Here is a 20751-nt window from a genome sequence, read left to right as displayed (position 1 = left end):
CCTCGGGGGGGGGGCCCTCCCCCCCGGCCCCGCCCCCTGCCCTGGCGGAGCCTGAGGCTGGAATCCCACTGGAGGTCTGGCGCGCCGGGTAGCTATCGAGCTGGTGAGCACTGGCCTGTCCGACCCGGGCCAGGCTCCCAACGTCTCTTTTAGGCCCTCGGACTCCCAGCCCTGCAACACGGGCCAGGAAGCCTTCCTATGCCGAACGTAGGCGGTGGGAAGTGGGGGGAAAGCCTGAGTCCTGGAACAGCACCATATAGCCTATAGTCTCTTGGCAGCTGTAGTCTCAAGAAGAGGGGGCTCTGCCCAGCTCCCCCAATCTGACCCAAAGGGCAGGCAGCACCCACATAGAAGACCCACATGGGTAGTCGCCAGGGCGGGAGGCCCTGCAAATTGGCATCCCTAGTTAGGAGTGGTAAACACATGGGAGCGAATGAGCACATAGTGTAACAGTGAGAGGGGCCCTGGGGACAGAGCCTCCTTTCCCACCCCAACGCCTGCAAGGCCAAACCTTTCCCATCCAGGGGTGTGGCCGCCTCTGCCCCTCCAGTGTGGCACTGAGTTTCCCAAACTATAAAAGTCACCTGTGACCTGGGTAGACCGCTTTCTTCCCAGCCTTACCACTTCATGAGCAGCAGCATCCCAGGCGACCCAGACTGGGACATGGGGCCACAGGGGAATGTGGCACCAACGTGCCCATCTGACCTGACCCCTGACTGGAAGGTGAAGGTCCAGAACTCCTAGTCAGATGCTCTGAAGGAAGCCTTTGGCCATTTCTCCATCCCTTGTCAAGGACATGGACCCAGTGCTTGCCCCAGTCCCCGCACAAGCCCTGAGGACCATCCTGAAGCCAATATCTATAGGCCAGACCTAGGCCTCTGAGTTTCTCACCTGCCCTGGGGTGGTGGGATCATCCCCAAGTTTCAGCCAGGGTGAATGAGGCTCCCAAGGTGAATGAGGCTCCCCCTCATGGATACTCCTGGCTGATGACAGGAGGGACTGTCGACCTGAAGAGGCTGGGGCTGGCCCCTAAAGGCTAGTAGCCTAGGAAATGATTGCCTCAAGCAAGGCCCCTCGACAGCTTCCTCCAGAGGGGGGATTGAGGAGCCTTTCACAGCCTTCTCTAGCTTTGGGCCCCTCCTCTAGACCAGGCTAGTGCCACCTCTGGACTCCCTGGGCTCTGAAGGGTCTTGATCATGCCACCAACCCCACCACTGGGTAGGAATCTCCTGGCAGGCTGGGCATCTGCAGGGCAAAGCCTTTTTCTTGTTCCAGTACGCTCAGCTAATGTCTGTAGAATGAATGAACGGACTGGCACTTAGTCCTTCCTGCCATCTGCCCACTCTCTTTGAAACAATGGGCCTCTGAGTTGAATGGTGTAGCCAAGCCAGGGCTTGTGAACTCCACACTTCACACACGTTTTCCATCCTTCCTGAGGGTCATGGCTACCCAGGCATAGGGGGCCCAGGAGAAGCTGGAATGCGGTTTATAGCAGAGGAAGGGGGGCTCCCTAGAGCCCTGCCTGCTGCTGGCAGTATTCCACCTCTTCTTGGTCCTGTGCACACTCTGTGCATGTGGGTGAGAGCACGTGGCTGGGCGTGTGTGCACACGTGTATGTGTGTATGCTCTCTTCTGCTGAGAGAGATGGTAACGGCGCAGTGCATGCAGTGGTGCCTAGGGGCACGTGTGTCTGCATTCTGTGTGCACCCAGGCATGCTCGCTGCCACGTGTACGTGGACGCTGTCACTAGTCCCAGGGGGCCAGTCTCATTCCTGCCTGACACAAGTCTCAGGATCGTGGAGGCTGAATCAGGCCATGAGAGTGGGACACGGGAAATGACCTGGACCATGCCCAAGGGCAAGCAGGGTAATGACCCTGCACCAGCCGCTGTTTCCGGGCTCTCCACCAGCACAGCCCCTTGCTGTCAGCTGTGGGGAGGGAGAGAAGAATAGATGGGTCTTTGCCATTTGTGGGGGCAACCTGAAGACAACAGGCCAGGGCTGGGGCTTAGCTTGCCCCTCAGTCCCTGAGGCATGGGCGAGGTAGGACTAGGGGTCAGTGTCTTGACTCTGACTTCCAGCTGCCCAGTGCCACCTTCTCAGCACCTCTGGGCCATGAGCAAGGCCAATGCCAAGCTGGGATCCTGTCTCCACTATTCAGGGTCAGAGGACATGCTTTTTGCTTCTCCTCTGGCCAGACAGATGGTGGGAGGCCTTTCGGCACCGGACAGAGCTTTGGACATGAGCAGAGACCGACGCTGGCTCCGTCGTGCAGTGGTAACTCACTGTTCGAGAGGAGCTGGCTCCCACGTGGCAGCTGCGCTTCTCTGAGCACAAGTGTCAATGCCCAGAGTCTGACGTGCTAGAGGATTGGAGGAAGGAGATCATGGCGTGACCAGTCCCCGGGGGTGGGGGGGGCATTCTCTCTCTCTCTCGTGCATATGCACATGCCCCAACATAAATGAAGAAAACGTTTTTAAAAGAGCAGAGGCAGTTGGCCTTGGCAGCCTCTGCAAAGACCCTCCTGAGAAGGTCTATACCCCTGACTACCCCATAGGCAGGGGCTGCCCAGGCTGGGAGGAAACAGAAGCCCAAAGCTTATAGCTCTGGCTCCCAACAGAGCTAGAAAGTCAGAGACAGGATAAGACACGAGCCTCGGTATCCACAAAGCCTACAGAGCAGGCCAAAGTCTCATCACCAGCTTGGCTCGTACCTTCCACCAGGATCCAGAACTTATTGGCCCCCCCTTCCTGCCCCAGGGTAGCAGGCCAGCACTGCCATGCCCTCGAACTCTGGCTGGCCAGCAGAAGCACCTGCTAAGAACCCAACATAGAACTCCAGCCAAAGCTCAGGCTCTAGGAAGTGCCCCTGTGACCAGCCCAGCTTCCCTAAGAAGCCTAGACTCTGACAGGGAATCTCCCTTGGGCTCCACACCCCAGGCCCCCAGCCATCTTTGGAACTGATTGGCTATTGTCCATGTCACTGGCTTCAGCTCCCAGAAGAGGGCCCAAGATGGGGGAGTGCAAGCAGTCATTCCCTCTGGAGCTAGGGGAGGGGGCTGCCCCCTCCCCCCGCCCCCCACCTTATGACTCACTCCAGGCTGTGTGGGTTATTACATTATGTTTGAAATTGCCATGGCAACTAGCTGGCAATCAAGGGTAATTGCACTTGTTGTCAGGGCAACGGGGCAAAACCCATAGCAGCCATTCTCTGTGGTTGCCCTTGGGGTACAATAAAGGTCAGGCCAGCCCAGAGCCAATGCCAGCTAAGGGGCTCTGGGGCTCCCCACAAAGGGCAGATGGCCAAGGTCCATGGAGTTCTGAGTGCAGAGCAGGATGCACTTTAGGAGAGCCAGGTCCCCAACCCCATGCCTAGCCTCCTGCTTTCCCGACCCCACTCTGTGCCTGAAACATGCCACAATGCCCAAAGCAAGCAGAAGCAGAACTTTATGTGCTCACAGCTGGTACTTGTAGATAGCCCACGGGCCTTCCTCTTCGTACTCACGGCGTCTGAGCCACAGGCTCTGAAAGGAGTCCCGGGATGCCATTTTGGAACCCCCAAGCCAGGCAGCCACTGCACGGTGGGGAGAGCTCAGCACGGAGGCATGAGGGCCCAGCTCCTGTTTCAGGCGCTCGGGGAAGCCACTCAACAGGGTGCTGCCACCCTCCAGCACCACGTTGGCCAGCAGCTGCTCCTGCTGCTTGGCCTCCAGCCGACTGATGCTTAGGAGGGCTAGCTGTGGGAGGCCCGGCTGGTTGAGGCCTAGCAAATTAGGCTGGAAGAGGGCCTCGGGGCAGCAGAAGCGCTCAGAGCCCAGTGTGATAACCTGTTTATCTGGGAGCACAAAGTCCACCCGGGCCTGGGGGCGCCCCCCCCCCCCCGCCATATTCATGGCTAGGTAGCAAGCAGCCTCTTTAATCTGGTTGGCCAGCCCTGCCTTGGGCAATGACTGGCCACTTGCCGCCAGCAGCTGAGCCAGGTATTCGGTGAGGTCAGCACCAGCCACATCCAGCCGGTAGGTGTCAAGTGGGGCCAAGTCCCCAGTGAGGATGGGAGCCACATAGGAGGTGCCATGGCCGCTGCCCAGCACCAGCCCAGTGGTACGTCCACAGGCGTAGAGCGCCAGCAGGGCCTGATGCACTGTCTGCATGGCCGGCACATGGAAACGCTCGAAGAGGATTTCAGCCACCTTCTCTCGGTTGGTTCGTGGGGAGATGGGTGAGTCGGCCACGAGCACAGCCAGTTCCTCGGGCTGCACGCCCAGCCTGCAGTAGAACAGGTGCTGCCACAGCACCTCCAGTGCATCCCTCTCGGTCCTCAGGCACCGCATACCGGGGCTGGCCCTGGGACGCGTGCTGCAGCAGCTGGACTTGGGAAGGTATCACACTGAGAACGTGGTCCTCTCCAGCCAGTCCACACTTGGTGAACCCTGTGCCTGTGTCAATCACCACAGCCGCCATGTCCTCATAGGGGCCCAGAGAGTGGCGGTAGAGCACCGGTGACTGTACTGGCACAGCCTCCATGGTGGACACCAGCTCATAACAGGTCCCTCGGAGCAGGCCAAGGTGCGTGACCACAGATGAGTGTGTGACGTCCTCGGCTGTCAACTTGAACCGGCCACTCCTGGGGGAGCTGCCAGGTTGCCGGGATGAGACCCCATGCATGCTGAGACTTCGAGTGCTGCCCATGCCAACCTTTTCTCCACCCAGGTAGCCCCATGTCTCTTCGGGGGCTGGGGTCACTCGGAGTACCCCCATATTGGTAGACAGGCCCAAGGGCTCCCCTTCCTGGGTGGAGGCCTGGCCAGACTCCCCAGTGGTGGGGGGCCCTCTCGTAAGGGTGGGCTCCTTGATGATGGGGGGCTCATTAGAAACAATGGTCTCCTCAGTGAGGGGTGCCTGCCTGGTGAGAGAAAGCTGCCTGCCAAGAGGGGTCTTCCCAGCGAGAGGGGGCTGATCAGAAAGGGAGGGTTGCTTCTTGGTAGAAGGGGGTTGGCCAGGAAGGAGGGCCTGTCCGTTGAGGATGGGCTGGCCAATGAGTGGGGCCTGCCCAGAACCTTTGGCCTGAGGGTTATCAGGGTGAGCAGTGATGACCTCTTTCTGGTTGTGGCTGTCTGTGCCCTCTGGGGGCAGGGATCTGGGCACTTCCTGGGTACTGGCTGGTGGCACTGGCTCTGAGTTCATCCACTGAAGTTTCTTGGTCTGGGCCAAGGCTGCATCTGGCAACCTGGAGGAGTCCAGCTTCCAGATGGTGTGACTGGGTTCATTCTTTTCAGCATCCTGTTTGGGCCAGCTGGGATCAGGGACATGGGTCAACCTCCTCTCACCAAACTGGAGAGGCATCAGCAGAGGAACAGGCCCAGCGAGCACCCCAACCCTGAGTGGTGATTCAGTCCCAGGGGAGTCTCGTGACTCCAGGTTGAGCCTGGCCTCCTTGGGAACCAGGGCCACCTCTCGGTAGCTGCCAGATGACAGGCTGGAGGGAACAGGACTGGACAGCACAGATGCGGTGGGCCAGAAGGAGGAGCTATTACCCTCAGGGGAAAGGAAGGGCCTGGCCAGTGGCCGGGTGGGTAGCGTATTTTCAGGGGCATAGGTGGACGGGTGGCTGGGCATTAGACCCACCAGAACGGCCCGGGAGCCCATGGGGTCGTGGCATAGCAGCCCCATTCTGGTGCTGCCCGTGGCCATGTCGAACACCAGCACACGATCTTCCACAGCTTCCCGAAGCTGGCAGGTAGGGGCACTTGAGGGGATTGGCATGGCCTCCCTGGGAGCCTGGACTGGGAACTGCCCGGGATAGGTTACACCATACGGGGGCACTGGCACATTGGAGGAGGTCTTGTTGCAGATATTGAGGGGTTGCTTGTCTGGCTGAGAGCTGCACATCTCCTGGTTAGTTCTTCGGGACTTGGGGGTCCCTGGGGGCTCCAGGCCTGGTGTTGAACTGCCTAGCCCAGAGGTGTAGACCTGGGGCTTCTCCACTGAATTCTCAGGCTGTTCGAGTGGCCCCTGCCTCCCAGCCACCTTGTGCTCCTGAGCGTGGTCCGGGAACTCTTCTAGAGGAGGTGCTGGGATAGGAGGCCCCTCTTTAGAATGGAAATCCCCTTTGTCCTGGTGGGAAGAGTTGGAAGACTCCAAGAACACGGACCTCCCGCAGTCTTGAGGGAGGTCCTGGTTGGCTGTATTGGTGTCAGGCAGGTGGTCAGGGGTGCCAGGGTGTGTTTCAGCTGCAACAGGCATTGGGGTCCCACCCAGAGCTGGGGTATCAGCTTGCGCTGGAGCTGCAGGAGCTACTGGGAGAGAAGGAGCTGCACCTATGCTGGGTGCCTGAGCTGGATGCAGACCCTGGTCCTGGCCCTGATCTTGGGCTAGAGCCACAGCAGGAGTCGGAAGAGGACCTTGGTCTTTGTCTGCATTGTCCTCTCCTGAGATGAAGTAGGGCAGCCACCGACTCTTCCTGGTGCCAGGGGGGACCATCGGGTCGGGGCTGCAGGGACCTTTGCCCCACCCTACCAGGACCTTAGATGGGGCCTTGCCCTCTTCCCGAAGCCGCACCTGAAGCCGGGAGTGGCAGAGCCTGTGCTGGGCCGCGTCACTGATGCCGTCACTGGGCGTACACACCGGGAGACTCATGGTCCCATCGTCCATGACGAGGCGTGGCTGGGCTCCCACGATGGGTCTTGAAAACACGCTGGCGGTAGAGAATCTCAGGACTTCCTGGGAGGGCTGGTCATAGCCACCCTGGGAGCTAACCTCAGCTGGGTTCTGGAGTAGCTGGTGGATGGGCTCAGGGACATGGGCCAGGGAGACTGGGCAACAGGCCCCATCAATAATGGTCTCGGTGGACAACGACAACCCTTGCTGAAAGTACAGCGGCCCTGAGCTTATCCATGGTCCCTGGGACCCTCTGAGGCCACCCCCCGACTGCTGGCTACCAGCCGAGGGGTGGCCCTGGGGGCCCGATGGATTAGGGCCCCCCACTTTCTTGGTGGCTTCCATAGTCCTGCTCCATGCCCTAGGTGCCCTGCCCCCACCTTATTGCCATGGCAACCCTTCACATCACAGCCCCCAGTGACCTGGGGAATGACAGAGTGTGGGAAACCAGGGCCCCACCCCACTGAGAAATGGCGCCCTACTCAGGGAACCTGAGGAAGCTGAGGGGCTCAGGAACCCCAGTGAAGTCAGCCAGCCACTGGCCAGCCTCCTCTCCCTATCTGCCAGATAACCACTCTGTCCAGGTTAGACCCAGAATGAGGGCAGCACCCCCCGGGCAGGGGCAGCGCAAGGCCAGGGGAGAAGGTAGGCCAGGGAGACTCTGAGGAAGCCCCTGGCACTAGGCCCTTTGGGGGGTGGGGCAGCAAGCCCCTTTACCACTCAGTCCTGGGAGGCAGAAGAGGGTGAGGAGCCCAGCTTAGGCCCAAGCTCCCCTCCCCTGTGTTCCCCGGCTCCCGCTCCAGGGACAGCAGCTCCTTGGCAGTCTCTGCTGCTCCAGATGGTTCTCCTCTGTCTATGCCTCACAGAGCCCCCTCCCCAGAGCCACATGTCCCCGGAGCCCAGGACCAGTATCTGCAAGGGTGGGGATGGGGGAGGCAAGAGTGGAGGTGGCAGGGGTGGGGGTAGGGCCTTAGCTGAGAATCCTCAAGTCAGAATATTCTAGATCTTACCACATTGTGTCAGTTTCACCTTGGTCACATGGAGGGCAGAGCACTGGACACAGGACTGGGCCACAGTGCCACAGTACCAGCCAAATGGCAGTTACAAGAGGTATGGTGGGACGTAGTGGGCACCGGGCTAGCCACGCAGTGGGCACAGAGCTGCGTAAGAACAAGTTGGACAAAGGACTGGACACAGGGGAGGCACGTGGAAATGTGCATTAGAGGACCAGGTGTGCAGGCCCAGCCTCCATTGCCGAGGTGGGGAACTGACGGACAGAGAGGAGCAGGTCCCGCCTGGACCACCAGCACAGGTGCAGAGCTGCCCTGCAGCCAGAGGACAGGCCTGGGCAGCAGACTGGATAGCTGCCCATTGCTACAGCCCAGATCTGGTGGTTCGGACCTGGGCTGGTCAGGCCCTCCTACCTCCCCCCAGCTCCAAGCTCCAGGCCTCTCTCCTCTATCGTTCAGGGCTATGTCCTTCCAGGCCTCAGTTTTTCCACCTAGGAAACAGGTCTGTGGAGAATGCGGCTCCACGCTTGTCCGCTGAAGCAGTGAGTTTTCACAGAGGTTAAAAATAGTATTTGCAGCTGGCCATGGGGTGTGAGGCTGTGTGACCAGGGACTGAACCTAGCACTGCTGTATCTGCGCCTTTCTGACTCGGCACTGGGCAAAGCCTGACTCAGCTGCATCTCAGGCCCCAGGCCCCCTCCTCCTTCCCTGGATTCTGCTCTGGTTACAAAAGGTGACAGATGAGGGCCAGCAGGTGGCATGCTGGTTAGGGCACTGGACTCCCACAGGTCTGACTGTGGTTTGAGCCCCAGACCTGGTGGCTTAAAGATCATGCTGGGCCTGTGTGCTCTTGTGCCCAGGGTCCTGAGAGGAGAACGGAAGAAAAGAGGTCGTAACATGGCCATCCTCCCCTGGGGCGTGATTTCTCATTTTCCCTCTCTGTCTCTGGTGAGCACGTGTACCCTATGACAAATAAATAATAAAAATAAATAAGGACAGATGCTCTGGATGCCAAGAAGGAGCCTCTCACCTTTATACAAAGACCCAGGAAAGTGGCAGGGCCCAAGTATCTATGCCCACGTATGGGCACGCACACACTGTGCACACACGTATTTGCAGAACATGACCAGCTTTATTACCTCTGGCTCAAGCAAGCTAACTTTGAGGAGTTTGGTTTTAGTCTCCCCGCACCCCCAGGATAGTGATGCTAATAGGAACCACTAGTGTCTGCAGCCTTGGAGCTGGGCTGAGCCTGGGAGGGGTGGGGAAGCCCAGAGGGAGGCCCTGACAGTTCCCAGCCTACCTGACCCTGAGCCTTCCTCTGTATCCTTCAGACCCTCCTATACAGGGCTGGGGCCTTTTGTGAACAGCTGGCTGGCTCTCAGGTCTCTCAGGAAAAGAGAGTAGGGCCAGCCAGTGGCCTGGCAGTTAGGGAGGCTGGATCCCACATGGCTGACCACAGTTTGAGTCCTAGACCCAGATGGTCCATATTAAAAAATATGCTGGCATGTAAAGATACATGACCCAAATCCCCCAGCGCCCAGAAAGGGCAAAGGAAGGAGAGGTGGAGAAGGCATTTCAGAGTGACCATGCCCCATAGGGGGCACTTTCTTGCTTTCTCTATCTCTCTCTCCCTCTCTCTGTCTCTCTCCAGTGAGCACACATGCCCTCTGGCTAATGAAGGGAAAACATGCCAACCAGCTGCTATGGTGGTTGGGGTGGCTGGATCCCACAAGGCTGACTACACAGTTCAAGTCCCGGACCACAGCTTAGAAAACACGCAGGGCGTGTATGCATGTGTGCCCTAAATCCTGAGAGGAGAATGAAGGAGAAGGGATTGCAGCATGGCCGTGTCCCCTGGGGGATGCCTTCTCATTTTCTCTCCCTCTTTCTCCAGCGAGCATATGCACCCTATAGCAAAATTTAGAATAAAAAAGGCGGGGAGAAGAGCCTGCTGAAGGATCTGGCCCATGAAGGAAGGCACAAAGAAAGCCACCAGGAGAGAGAAGGCATTTCTACCCAGGACGCAAGCACCTCTTCCAGTGGTAATGACAATGAGACTGCCTGGCTCCTTCCTCTGCCGGTGCAGGGCGGAGCATCTGTAACTCAGCTTCACGGAAATTCAGAAGAGCAGGCCACTGTCCTACCTTATGGTCAGAGAGGAAATCAAGGCGCAGGGCGGGGCAGAGGTGTCTCCGCTAGCGCGTGGTAGAGCCAGGACCCAGGGCCATGCTGGTGAGGGCCCTGCAGGAGGGGAGCCAACGTGCCTCCCTTCTGGGTGCTGCAGCCCCAGGCCGCATGTACGAGAGCTGTTCTGCACGGACCTGCTCCTCTGGAGAGCATCACGCGTAGCTCAGGCCTGGGTGGGAGCCTCTTTCTGGTTGGTAACTAAGCCAGTACCCTCTCAGCACCTGATGATGCTCAGTACAGCCTGCTGCCCACCCCCCGGGCTCAGGCTGAGTCCTTCGTGCTCAGAATTCTTGGCTAGCCAAAGTCCACTCTCATCTCATCCAACTGGGGGAAGGGACAGCAGGCTAGGGCCCTTCTGCCCAGCCCCTGGGGATGGTGCCCCTCTGCCCTTCCCCCTCCACGTCTTTAAATAGTCTCTCACCAGGAAGAAGGGCGTCCAATTCTATTTATGATTCTAGGAAGTGAGGAGGGCCAACATGTTGCCATAGAAACCTGGAGAGCCCCTCCCCCAGGCTGAGCCCATTCCCCAGGCTGAGGGCTATGGGGCTGGAGAGGGTGGCGAGGAGGAGGTAGAAAGAGTTGTGTGTCTGAAGGTGAGGCCTGATGGAGTCTCCTTTGTGTGGGCAAGTCACCGCATGGTGTCCCCTCACACTTCACCTCGCTCCCCAGGCAGGCTTGAGGGGAGACCCCCACCGTGTGCAGAGGGTCAAGTCACCCTGAGAAACCCTTGCCCCTGTAGGCCAACCCTCGCACCTAGGAGGCGTCGAGGATGGTGGAGAGGAGTCTGGAAGGGCCTCCTGGAAGAGGAGTGGGAGGCTACGCTCTACTGGGAGCTCCAGGGCCCACCGAGCCTCCCAGACCTGCTTCTCCAACACAGACCTATTTTGGGCTTCCTTGTGTTCGCAGGAGGCAGCTACCTCTGTCAAAGACTGCAGGAGGCCGGCACTCCTCCAGTCTACCTGTCTTTCCGGGAAGGCTCTGGATGCCTCCAAATCTCAGATCAGCAGGAGCCTTGCAGGGTTCCCAGTGTAGCCATCCGCTCGCTAACACAGCAGAAGCAAGACCAGCCTTCCCAGAGCTTCACCCTGGCCCCCCATCCAAGGGCTCGTACCCCGGCTCTTCCACCCTAGAGGCTGCAGATGGGCAGCATCTGTGTGTTCCAGCAAGGGGCACACCCCAGGCAAAGGCAGACTTCTGAAGAGCCCCACAGGAGCTGGGACATGCCCCTCTTGGTGCTGCTGAGAAGGAAAGGCCCCAAGGAGGAAGAGCTGCACTCTTGGCCCCTAGATCGATGCCCGGCGTTCTTCCATGCCTGTCTCTCCTGACCCTCTTCCCTGGAGCTATGCAAGGGATCCGTGAGCCCTAGCCCTCCTGCTTCCCTTGTTTCTTGTGCCTAGGATAAACCCATTCCATGGAGCAAGACCATTTGTTTTTTTAAAGTTTATCTCTCCCATGAATGGGAGAGATGGGGCGGGGCAGACAGAGACACAGTACCCCTTGACAGGGTTCTGAGCAGCAATCCACTCCGGCGCCAGCCAGCCTGAAGAGGGACAGAGACACAGTACCCCTTGACAGCCAGCCTGGGTGCTGGGCACTGTGCACCTGGTGTACGCAGGGAGGTCTCCGGACTTGAACTGGCAACCTTCCCACATGGGTCTGCCTCACGGGGTATCCTATTGTACCACTGTACCACTGTCTGGCCCCGGGACTATGTTTTGAAGGACCTGGTAGTGCCAGGCAGTGGCACAGTGGCAATGCAACTGGACTCACACAGGGAAGGTTCTGGGTTTGCATCCTGGAACTTCTCTGAGCACACTGGAGCACACGCATGCCTAGGATCTGGGCTGGCTGAAGTGTGGGGTGGTGGTGGATCAGATGGTAGAGACCATGTGGAAGGGGTGTATGTGTCTCTCAGAAGAAATAAAGCCGGGACCTCCTGCTCCTGGCCCCAGAGGAAGACAGCCAGGGACGGAACCTCAGCCCTAGAGGAATGCATGGCTGGCAGGGTGGGGGGAGATAATCCACTCCTAATCTGGGATGCGGAAGACAGAACCCACTAGTGCCAAGAGGATGTGGCTTCTCAGCTTTAAGGCACAGGGAAATTTAAATAACAGATGTTTAAACAACCTTCCCTGCAAGCCGGTGGTGCAGTGACCCCTCTGCTGTGATGTGTTGCAGCTTAACCGCTCTGAGCCCCAATTGACTCAAGCTTACGTAACTCTGCGTGAAAGATGGCCAGCCGCGCTAGCCCGGAGGGAGGGCAAGACTGCTGCCCACAGCTGGCTTAGGGGCGGGGCCGGCTCCTTGCCCTCCCTGGGAGCAGCCCCTCCAACCAGGAGCCAGCATAAGTGGGGGTAAAGGAAGCGCTGCCAGAAGCACCCATAGCTTCATCACTGTCGAGACCAACCACCACGCCTGCAGAGGGGATGTGAGAAGGGCTGCCCTCCTTCAGGACCCAGTGGAGGGTGGGACTGACTTTTAGAACAGACGACTGGGCAGAGACCAGGGCAGGAGCCCATGCTGAAAGGGCTGCTTAAAGGAGTCCTTTTCCCTTTGGAAGCGGGGGCTGCCTGGCTTGGAGGGACATGTCAGCAGGTCCCAGGAGTGGAGCTGATTCCTCTGGCCGCTGATTCTCCATGGTCCAGGCTGCAACATCCCAGGTACTGGCTTCAAAGCTGGTGGAAGCCTGCAATCTCGGCCACCAGCTGCTTCAAGCCCCCCGCCTTGCCTGATGCCTCTCTAGAACCCAGAGACCCAGTCCGAGACTGGCCAAGAGAGTGTGCAGGTGATCAACTCAACCAGAAAGGGGCAGAGAGAAGGTGGGATACCCCTGGCCTGCCAGGCTGAGCACCACCCAGGAGTCAGCAGGGGCCTTCAGCTCCTCCCACCTAAGCTTAGAGGAGGAGCCACCATGGGCCCCACCCCCGAGCTCCCGTGGAGCAACAGTGAGGCTGAGTTTGGAATGGGCTATCCCCAGAGCCTTCAGATGTGACCCCCCGCTCCCCCAGAGAGCCGCTGGGTCCCTGGGGGAAATTCCCTGAAAGGTTAAGGTCAAGGTTGAGATTCCCAAAAGGGAATCTCAGGCTAGACTCGTAGTCACCCATCACAACAGGTCGGTCTATGCCATGTGCCAGACGACAGTGACACCAATGGGCAGTCAGGAGGGTGTGAGTCATCTGTGGCTTTCTCGGCCTCAGCTCCCCTCTCTGGCTCCTCCCCTCCCCAGCCTTTGCTGGCATCTGCTTGCCCCCAGCTCCAGGGGGCTGCAGTGAGAGGAGATGAGACAGTGGAGTTGGCATTTGGTGGGAAGGCTGGACTTCCAGGCCCTGGGAGAAACCTCTGCTGGTCTCATCACACCCTAGTGGCAGGCCCAGGCCTAACAAGGGCAATAGCAAACTTCCCCCTGCATCAGTCATTCCCAGACCCGATTGCTACTCAGGGAGGTGGCCTAGCCATTGCCAGCCCTGAAGGCTCCTCAGAAACCTCCTGGCAGCCCAGCCACAACAACACAAGCAGGGTGGCACCGCTGCACATTGGCTGAGTTTGCATGGGAGGCCCAGGAGTTCCTGACCCAACCTAAACAGGACGGGCATGGGGGTGTGTGCTTGTGGTCCTGGCTTACTGGGAGCCTGAGCAGGAGGACTACGATGTGAAAAATCTTTCTCTCTCCCATAATACAGAAGAAAAAGCAACCTCCTAGTGCCCCCAGCCCATCCAGGGATCTAGAACGGACCCTCCTTATCTAACTAGACACCAATCTGAAACCCTAAAATGGTCCCAGCTGTGACCACGCCAGGACTTGGGACTCTCAGGTGGCTCTGAGAATGGAGCTCAGAGCTTGGGGGCTGCAGCAGTTGGGAGTGGAGCAGCTGTGTCCAGTCTGGGACCCCAGGTGCCCGCCTAACTGGGGCCCCTCCCTGGAGACTTCTGGCCCTGGAGGCCCTTGGCCCAGAAACAGGCTCAGAGCCCCAGGTTCTGGCTGCACAGGAAACCTGACACCCCTGAGCTCTCTCTTTCCTTCTTCCATCTCCCCTCTCTGGAACCCCTTTCCACACAGAGCTTTCCTGTCCAGGGTCCCCTTCCTCCCTGAATGGTTGAGCTGGTGACCCATGAGCAGCAGAAGCTCTAAGCCCCAGGCCCTTCTCTTCACCCCCCGCCCAGGGCTTAGAACTTTGGATCCCCCTTAGATTCCCAGGATGGGGTTAAGGGGTACAGACTGCAAATTGGAAGGTGGAGACGATCCCTCACACCTGGTACCGAGGACTATAGCTGTGGGGGTGCTCCAGGATACTCCACTCACCTCTCTCAGCCTCGGGAGTAACACGGCTGTCCCTGCACACAGGACATGGGGTCAGTGGCTAAGCGTGTACGGCCACCATCCATGCCTGCATCGAAGTATCAGAGGCTTAGTGACACCAGGCAGTCTCCCTGTGCCCTCCTTCAGCTCAATGCCCCTAATCTTTGGACCCCTGCACTTGAGCAGATGAGCTGCCTTTTAAACCTTATCTACGTTTCTCCAGAGTCCTTAGGGTCCCCAGGATGGGCCTAAGGTGACAGAGTGGGCAGCAGTATGGGAAGAGAACTGTGGGGCACCTCTGGTCCCAAGAAGACCCGCCCCCTTCCTGCTCAGCAGGGAATTCTTGCTCAGACCCAGGACAGAGCATGAAGCTGGGGGTTCAGAGGCGAGAGAACCTGTCTCCTTAGCTGGTGTCTCCCACCTGGAAGGGTGGAGGCCACGGGGACTGCTAGCAGGGAGAAACTGTGCTCCACGCCCTGGGCCTAGGCAGCCCAGCAGCTCCCTGCGTCAGAACCAGGATGTGAGGAGGGGTAGGAAGGGGGGCCTTGGCCTTTCCAGAGGAGCTTGCCCCTTGGGCGGCTATTGTGCAGTGGCCTTGCTGAGCTGTATAAATAGCTCCGCGGATGGCACTTCGAGGCTGGCTCCTTGGAAGTGTGGATCTGAGGCCTGGCAGCTGGCTCATCTCTCTCAAGGCTGCGAGTGCAATGCTGGCAGGGTTGGGGCGGGCAAGTCTTCATGTGCTGAAGGTGTGTGTGTGTGTGTGTGTGTGTGTGTGTGTGTGTGTGTCATGGGGGGGATTGCTGTAAGTGGGACAGGGGGCCCTGGAGAAATGCCAGGGTGGGGGCAAGCCGCCTGGGTGCTGGGGGAAACTGCTCTGGCTGCAGCACACTTGCTTCCTCGACCTCCCCCACCCCCTTGGCTCTGCCCAACAGTCCCCAGAGCCCTGTAACCTGGATCTGGGCCTTGTCCATCCTCCTGTTTTCTCGAACCTTCTTGCTCATCCAACCCCTTTCTGACCCCAGGGCCTTTGCATATACTGTTCACTGTGCCCCAAAACTCTCTTCCCCCAACTCTGCTTCTGGTGATTTTTTTGGGGGGTGCCTATAGGGGTGTATATGCTTGCTGGGGGGTGGGGGAGGTGAGAAACCAACCTCCAGGGGGATGGCCACATTGCAATCTTTTCTTCTCCATTATTCTCTTGTGATTTTTGGTATGCATGCACCCAGTGTTCTTTTCTTTTCTTTCTTTCCTTTTTTTTTTTTTTTTAAGAGAGATATTTTTTCTATGGGGTGCATACACTCACCAGACAGGGACAGAAAGTGAGAAATCAACCCCATGGGGAATGGCCATGACCCAATCCCTTCTCCCTTCTCCCTTCTCCTTCCAGGATTTTGGGCATGCATGCAAACATGCCCAGTGTAAGTTTTAAGCTGTCAGGTTGGAACTTGAACCGTGGTCAACTGCATGGGAGTCCAGTGACATAACCATCATGCCATCTTCTGGTCCCACCCAATGCACCTTTCAAGCCTCTGGGTCAGCGCTTGAACCTCACAGCTGGTCATGTGGGATCCAGCTGCCTTAACTTCCTCATCACCTGCTGGCCCTGCTGTTTTTATTCACCTGCTAGAGCTTCAGCAGAAACGTCACCTCCTGGGAGGCTCCCCTCACCTCTGTATTCACCTCTCTAAAACTGTCTCCTATGCCCGCCGAGCAGCCTTCTTTCTTTGACAGCATTTACCACAATTCGTACGTGAATATTCATTTGTTCCTTTACTGTGTCCAAGGCCAGTGTCCGTGTGGTCGTCGCTGAGTCCCCTGTGCCCAGCAGACAGTGTATACAGCATGTAGTCCATAAATACGTGTTGCAGAGGGGTCACGCTCACTGGCTCACTCCGTGTCCTGACCCTCTCCGATCCCCTCTGAAGGTTAAAGGGCAGGGACAAGGTGGAGGCTGCTGCCCTCCGGCCTGGCATGGCCTAGAGGCAGTTTGGGTTAGCTCCAGGCTGCTGAGTGGATCCAGCCCCACGGGCCTGCCCAGGGCTTATGTCAAGTGGGCAGAGGCGGCTCTGAGAGGGGCCTGGGCCGCCCCGTGCTCCTGTGTACAGGTGAGGACTGCAGCTGTTCCGGGAACACATTGGCTTCCCCCGAGACTCCAGGGCCCAGGTTGACATAGGCCACGGGCAGCTGTACATAGTGGTCTCCAAGCAGCACAGCCGCTACCCGCTCCACTTCCACCACTAACGCTCCAAAGCTGGGTCGTGCTGCTGGGTCCACCTCCCAGCATCGCAGCATCACTTGGTACCTGTGAAGAGGAGGGGTGTCAGCAGCAGGTGCACCTCCACTCGGGAATTCTGGGCCGCTTACCTGCTGTTAACTCCCGGTGAGCCACACAGGGATGAGAACAAGAGATGAGACCTAGTGCCCCATGTCGCCTAGTCAGTGGTAGCCCTTCTTATCACTGCTATTGCGGTCCTGTCCTGCCTTCTCACCTGGGCAGAGGTTAGATAGCCCTGGGGGTTAAGAGGTTGGGCTCTGGTGCCCTATGGCCTGGGCTGTGTGGTCTTGGGCAAGTTCCTTAACCTCTCTGTGCTCCTGAGTCCTCCTCTAATTACAGCACAGTAGAGGCACAGGATAAGAGGATGCTTAGGAAGAGCTTGACTCAGGGCCACGGTTACTGTCACATGCCTACTGGGAAGAAAGCCTGGGTCCATGAAGCATCGGTTCAGAGTTTTGAAACAGGAGCGCTTGGAGGACCAGTGGTGACGGGAGTGTTGCCTGCTGACGGCTCTTGGCTTGGACCCTCTCTAGAAATTGCCCTAGATAAATGACAACTGTCTCACACACCCTCATCAGGGACAGCCCCTGTGACCAGCAAGAGCTGGTCTCAATTTCAGAAAACTCTGAAGGGTCTCTGCAGCTCAAGCAGTCCCCAGGAGATAGGCTGTAGCCTCGGTGAGGTCTGTGTCACGGCCCAACCTCTCCTGCCCAGCGATGCTTCCCTCACCCCGACCTGCCAACAACCCCGACCCCATGAATCCCCATCTGAGTCTGTTCTGGGGAGCCCAGCCTGGAATGCAGGTGGACAACGAAACTGATTTTCCTCCCTTTGACCCAGAGCATAAGAAAAGTCAAACCCGTGGTGGGCAGGACCGAGAGGACGGGCTACACACACCCTTTCTGGAACACAGTCTGACCCAGGACTCAGCCGCTACTTTCACCTGTGACTGGTTTTTCCTGTTCTAAGCACACGGACCTGGGCACATCTGAGGCACGCTTGCTGCTGCTGCTGCTTCAATAATGCCTTTGTTTCTGTTATATTATTATTTTTTCCATTGCCAAAGGGTGCATGTGCTCCCCAGAGATGTGGGTGGGGGAAGCACTCCCCGATAAGCTGTGGCCATGCTGCAATCCCTTCTCCATGTCTCTGTTCTGCTATATTTTGGGCATGCATGCACAAGCACCCAACATGTTTTTCAAGCCACCAGCGCTGAAATTTGAACTGTGGTCGCCCACGTGGGAGCCGGCTCCCCTAGTCAGTAGGCTGCGGCCGGCCCTGCACACTCGTCCATGATGCTGACCTCGGGCCGTGCTGACAATGCAGCTGCTGCCATCTCTCCAGGAGTGGGGAATCTGAAACTCCACTTAGTAAAAAAATAAAACAAATCTGATCTGGAGATGCTAAGGGGGCTGGCATGGGAACTGCTGGAATCTTTCCATGAGATTAAGTGGGAAGATGGAAAACAGCCCTCTTAGCGGAAGTGGGGGGTGAGGAAGGCTAGAAATCACATCGCTGGCCTCAACCCAGACTCCGAGTTGGAAATACCATTACCATGGAGATGGGGAGATCCTCCCAGCCTCCTGCCCTGCATGAAGGCAGTACCCCACCTCCAATTCCTACCCCAACCTCTAACTCCAACCCCAACGCCTAGCCCCAACCCCTGACCCTAAACTTAACCCTTAACCTTAACCCTTAACTCTTAACCCTAACCTCAACCCCTAACCCTAACCCTAGCACTATCCTTAAACTCTAACCCTAACCCTAACACTATCCCTAAACTCAAACCCTAACCCTAACCCTAGCCCCAACCCCTGACCCTAAACTTAACCCTTAACCTTAACCCTTAACTCTTAACCCTAACCTCAACCCCTAACCCTAACCCCTAGCCCCTAGTCCATAGAAGAGAAAACTGAGCCCCAGAGAGGATCCCATTCCTGGTCAACCAGAGGATGAGTCAAAAAGCCAAGCAAGGGCTCCACCCCCTCCCATCCTCATCTCTCGGGCCAGCTCTGCCCAACCTTCCCCCACTACTCACAGAGAATTGGGGCAATACTCAGGCTGGGGCAGGCGCCGACCCTGAGTCAGGAAATGGGGGAGGTCGTAGGGGTCAACGTGGGGATATGGCGGGGCACCCCGTGTCAGCAGTTCCCACAGCAGCACACCGAATGACCACTGTGGGAATAGAGAGGTGGGAGTCAAGTCTCACCCCATATTTGGGAGGAAGTAGACTCCCCCCAAGGTCCTCTATCTCCTGGAAATGGGTACCCCACCTGCCACTTGGGGCTTATTCCTCAACGTCTCACAGTGTCTTCCTGCTGTCTCCCCCCACCACCTTGGCCTGCCCAGAAGCGGGGCAGTGAGGGTGCCCTGTCTGGGTTTCCCTGAGCTCAGATCATCTGGAGCTGAAGGCCAAGGCTGAACGTGAACTCAGGGCGGGTGGGGCCTCACCACGTCGGACTTGGTGGTGAACCTGTACGTCTGCAGGCTCTCCAGAGCCATCCACTTGACCGGTAGGCGAGCGTGGCGGTGCTGCTGGACGCTATAGTACTCCTTATCCAGGACGTCGCGGGCCAGACCAAAGTCAGCCACCTTGACTGTGAATGACTCGTCCAGCCTGGGGGAGAGGGAGGAGCGCACATGGGACCGGCCCCCACCAGGCCCAGAACCCACCTGTTACAGGCTCTTACACAAGTTCAGAGCCACAGTGTCCAGTTCAGTCCTGCAGTGAGCAGACCAAAAAACCTGAGGCCCAGAGAGAGGAGGACATGCCCAGGGATGCTCAGCAAAGGCAGGAGCAGGTCCCTCTCCAAGGCAGCCACTGGCCGCTGCCAATCCTATGCCCTGCCTCTTGCTTTCCCAGCTCCTCACATGCAGTTCCGGGCAGCCAGGTCCCTGTGCACAAACTTCTGTTCTGCCAGGTACTCCATGCCACGGGCTACCTGCAGGCCGAAGCTGACAAGGTCCTTCACAGTGGGGTTCTGGGGGCATAGGGAGATTGGTGGGTAAAGGCTGGGCAGCTCCATCCCCAATTGCGGCTCAAGGCTCCCACCCCAGAGCCAGCAGAGCACTGACCCGCTGTGGCGAGCGGATGAAATGGAGCAGGTCTCCATGGCGCATGTACGGCAGCAGCACCTGGGGCCGGCCCCCCCGCGGCTTAAGAGCCAGCAGAGCACTGACCGGCTGTGGCGAGCGGATGAAATGGAGCAGGTCTCCATGGCGCATGTACGGCAGCAGCACCTGGGGCAGCCCCTCCGGCGGCAGCATGATGCCCACGAGAGCCAGCACGTTAGGGTGGTGCAGGCCCCGCATGAGCAGCCCCTCTCGCAGGAAGGCCTCCACCTCCTGCAGCTCCGTGATGCCTGCAAGGGAGGCTTCAGTCAGACAGGGCAGGGCGGTCCTTGACAAGGGTCAGATGACGAAGAAAGGGCTCCCATTCAGGGCCACTTGGTAAGGTGGTGGCACAGCAGGAACAAGGACCCTCCCAGTCTGGGACTCTTCGCCCACCCTTCCACTTACGGCTCAGTGACTTGACAGCGCAGTGGATTCGATTCTGGGCCTGGTCCGTGTACTCCCCGTGGTAGACAACACCAAAGTGGCCTGGTGAGAGAGAAATGGTGAGAGTGGAGAAGTAGGGGACCTCTTGGGCCCCAGTGTTCAAGACTTACATCCTCCTCTTCTTGGCAACCAACCTCAGAGCACCAAACTGGCTCCTCTGATATCATAATAAACTAAGCAGCAGCCGCATGATGGCAGACCCTGCAGCCCTCCCGTGCCCACTTAATCCACGTTAGAACCCACTGATAGAATTCTTCTAAGCCTTGTTTCCCAGGGGAGCCAATGGAGGCTCAGGTTAAGGGGTGTGTCCCAGGTCACACAGATTTGTGAGCAGGTCAGCACAGACTCTGGCCCACCTCTCCCTTGAGCCCAGGTCACCTAGGGACTCCACCTCCACCCCAGCCCCGTGTGGCCCCCACACCTTTGCCAATGACTTGGTCACTGTGGATGACCACCCGCTCATAGGGAATCAGCACATCCTTGACCTCAGCCAGGAGTGCCGAGTCCAGGTCCTTGAGCTGGATGGACTTGGTCCGCAGCAGCGGGACGCGGGACCCATCCCCACTGTCTGGGGAGGATGCTTCATGGTCCAGAGAGCTGGAACCCAGACCGTCAACGGCAGGCAGTCCTGTGGGGACAGCACGTTAGGGCCTGCAGAGACAGGGGGCGGCTCTAGTCTCTACTGCCTCCACCATCTCACCGAAGTCACTTCTGTACTCAGAGCCCTCGTGGAGCGTAGGCAGGGTCACAGCTCCAGCAGTCCGGT

At 58.2% G+C, this 20751-nt stretch overlaps 2 protein-coding genes and 1 long non-coding RNA gene across 3 annotated transcripts in view; 1 reads left to right on the top strand and 2 right to left on the bottom strand.

Moving 5' to 3' along the window:
• Positions 1 to 3281: 3281 nt before the first annotated feature.
• On the bottom strand, positions 3282 to 7237 carry LOC102477602 (uncharacterized). The gene is given in 2 exon segments (XM_014585224.1): positions 3282 to 4306; positions 4308 to 7237. Coding segments are annotated over 2 exon segments (3546 nt in total). The 5' UTR covers positions 7001 to 7237; the 3' UTR covers positions 3282 to 3453.
• A 414-nt stretch (positions 7238 to 7651) lies between these two features.
• LOC114006617 (uncharacterized) lies at positions 7652 to 11271 on the top strand. Its single transcript, XR_003548329.1, has 3 exons — positions 7652 to 7765; positions 9563 to 9710; positions 10762 to 11271. It is a non-coding gene; the product is annotated as an uncharacterized LOC114006617 (long non-coding RNA).
• A 4465-nt stretch (positions 11272 to 15736) lies between these two features.
• Positions 15737 to 20751, bottom strand: part of MST1R (macrophage stimulating 1 receptor) — a 13074-nt gene continuing 8059 nt past the window's right edge. Inside the window, exons 13-19 of the mRNA XM_006170939.3 lie at positions 20407 to 20582; positions 19947 to 20027; positions 19608 to 19789; positions 19299 to 19408; positions 18879 to 19044; positions 18466 to 18602; positions 15737 to 16454 (exon numbers count right to left, since the gene is read on the bottom strand). Of these exons, the coding sequence (XP_006171001.1) occupies positions 16199 to 16454; positions 18466 to 18602; positions 18879 to 19044; positions 19299 to 19408; positions 19608 to 19789; positions 19947 to 20027; positions 20407 to 20582 (1108 nt within the window). The 3' untranslated portion in view covers positions 15737 to 16198. The remainder of the gene's footprint in view (positions 16455 to 18465; positions 18603 to 18878; positions 19045 to 19298; positions 19409 to 19607; positions 19790 to 19946; positions 20028 to 20406; positions 20583 to 20751) is intronic.

This window comes from Tupaia chinensis, unplaced genomic scaffold (assembly GCF_000334495.1).
Source record: "Tupaia chinensis unplaced genomic scaffold, TupChi_1.0 Scaffold149184_1, whole genome shotgun sequence".
Lineage (NCBI taxonomy): Eukaryota > Metazoa > Chordata > Mammalia > Scandentia > Tupaiidae > Tupaia > Tupaia belangeri.
Note: the sequence above shows the minus strand (reverse complement) of the source record. Positions and strands in the feature narration are given on the sequence as shown.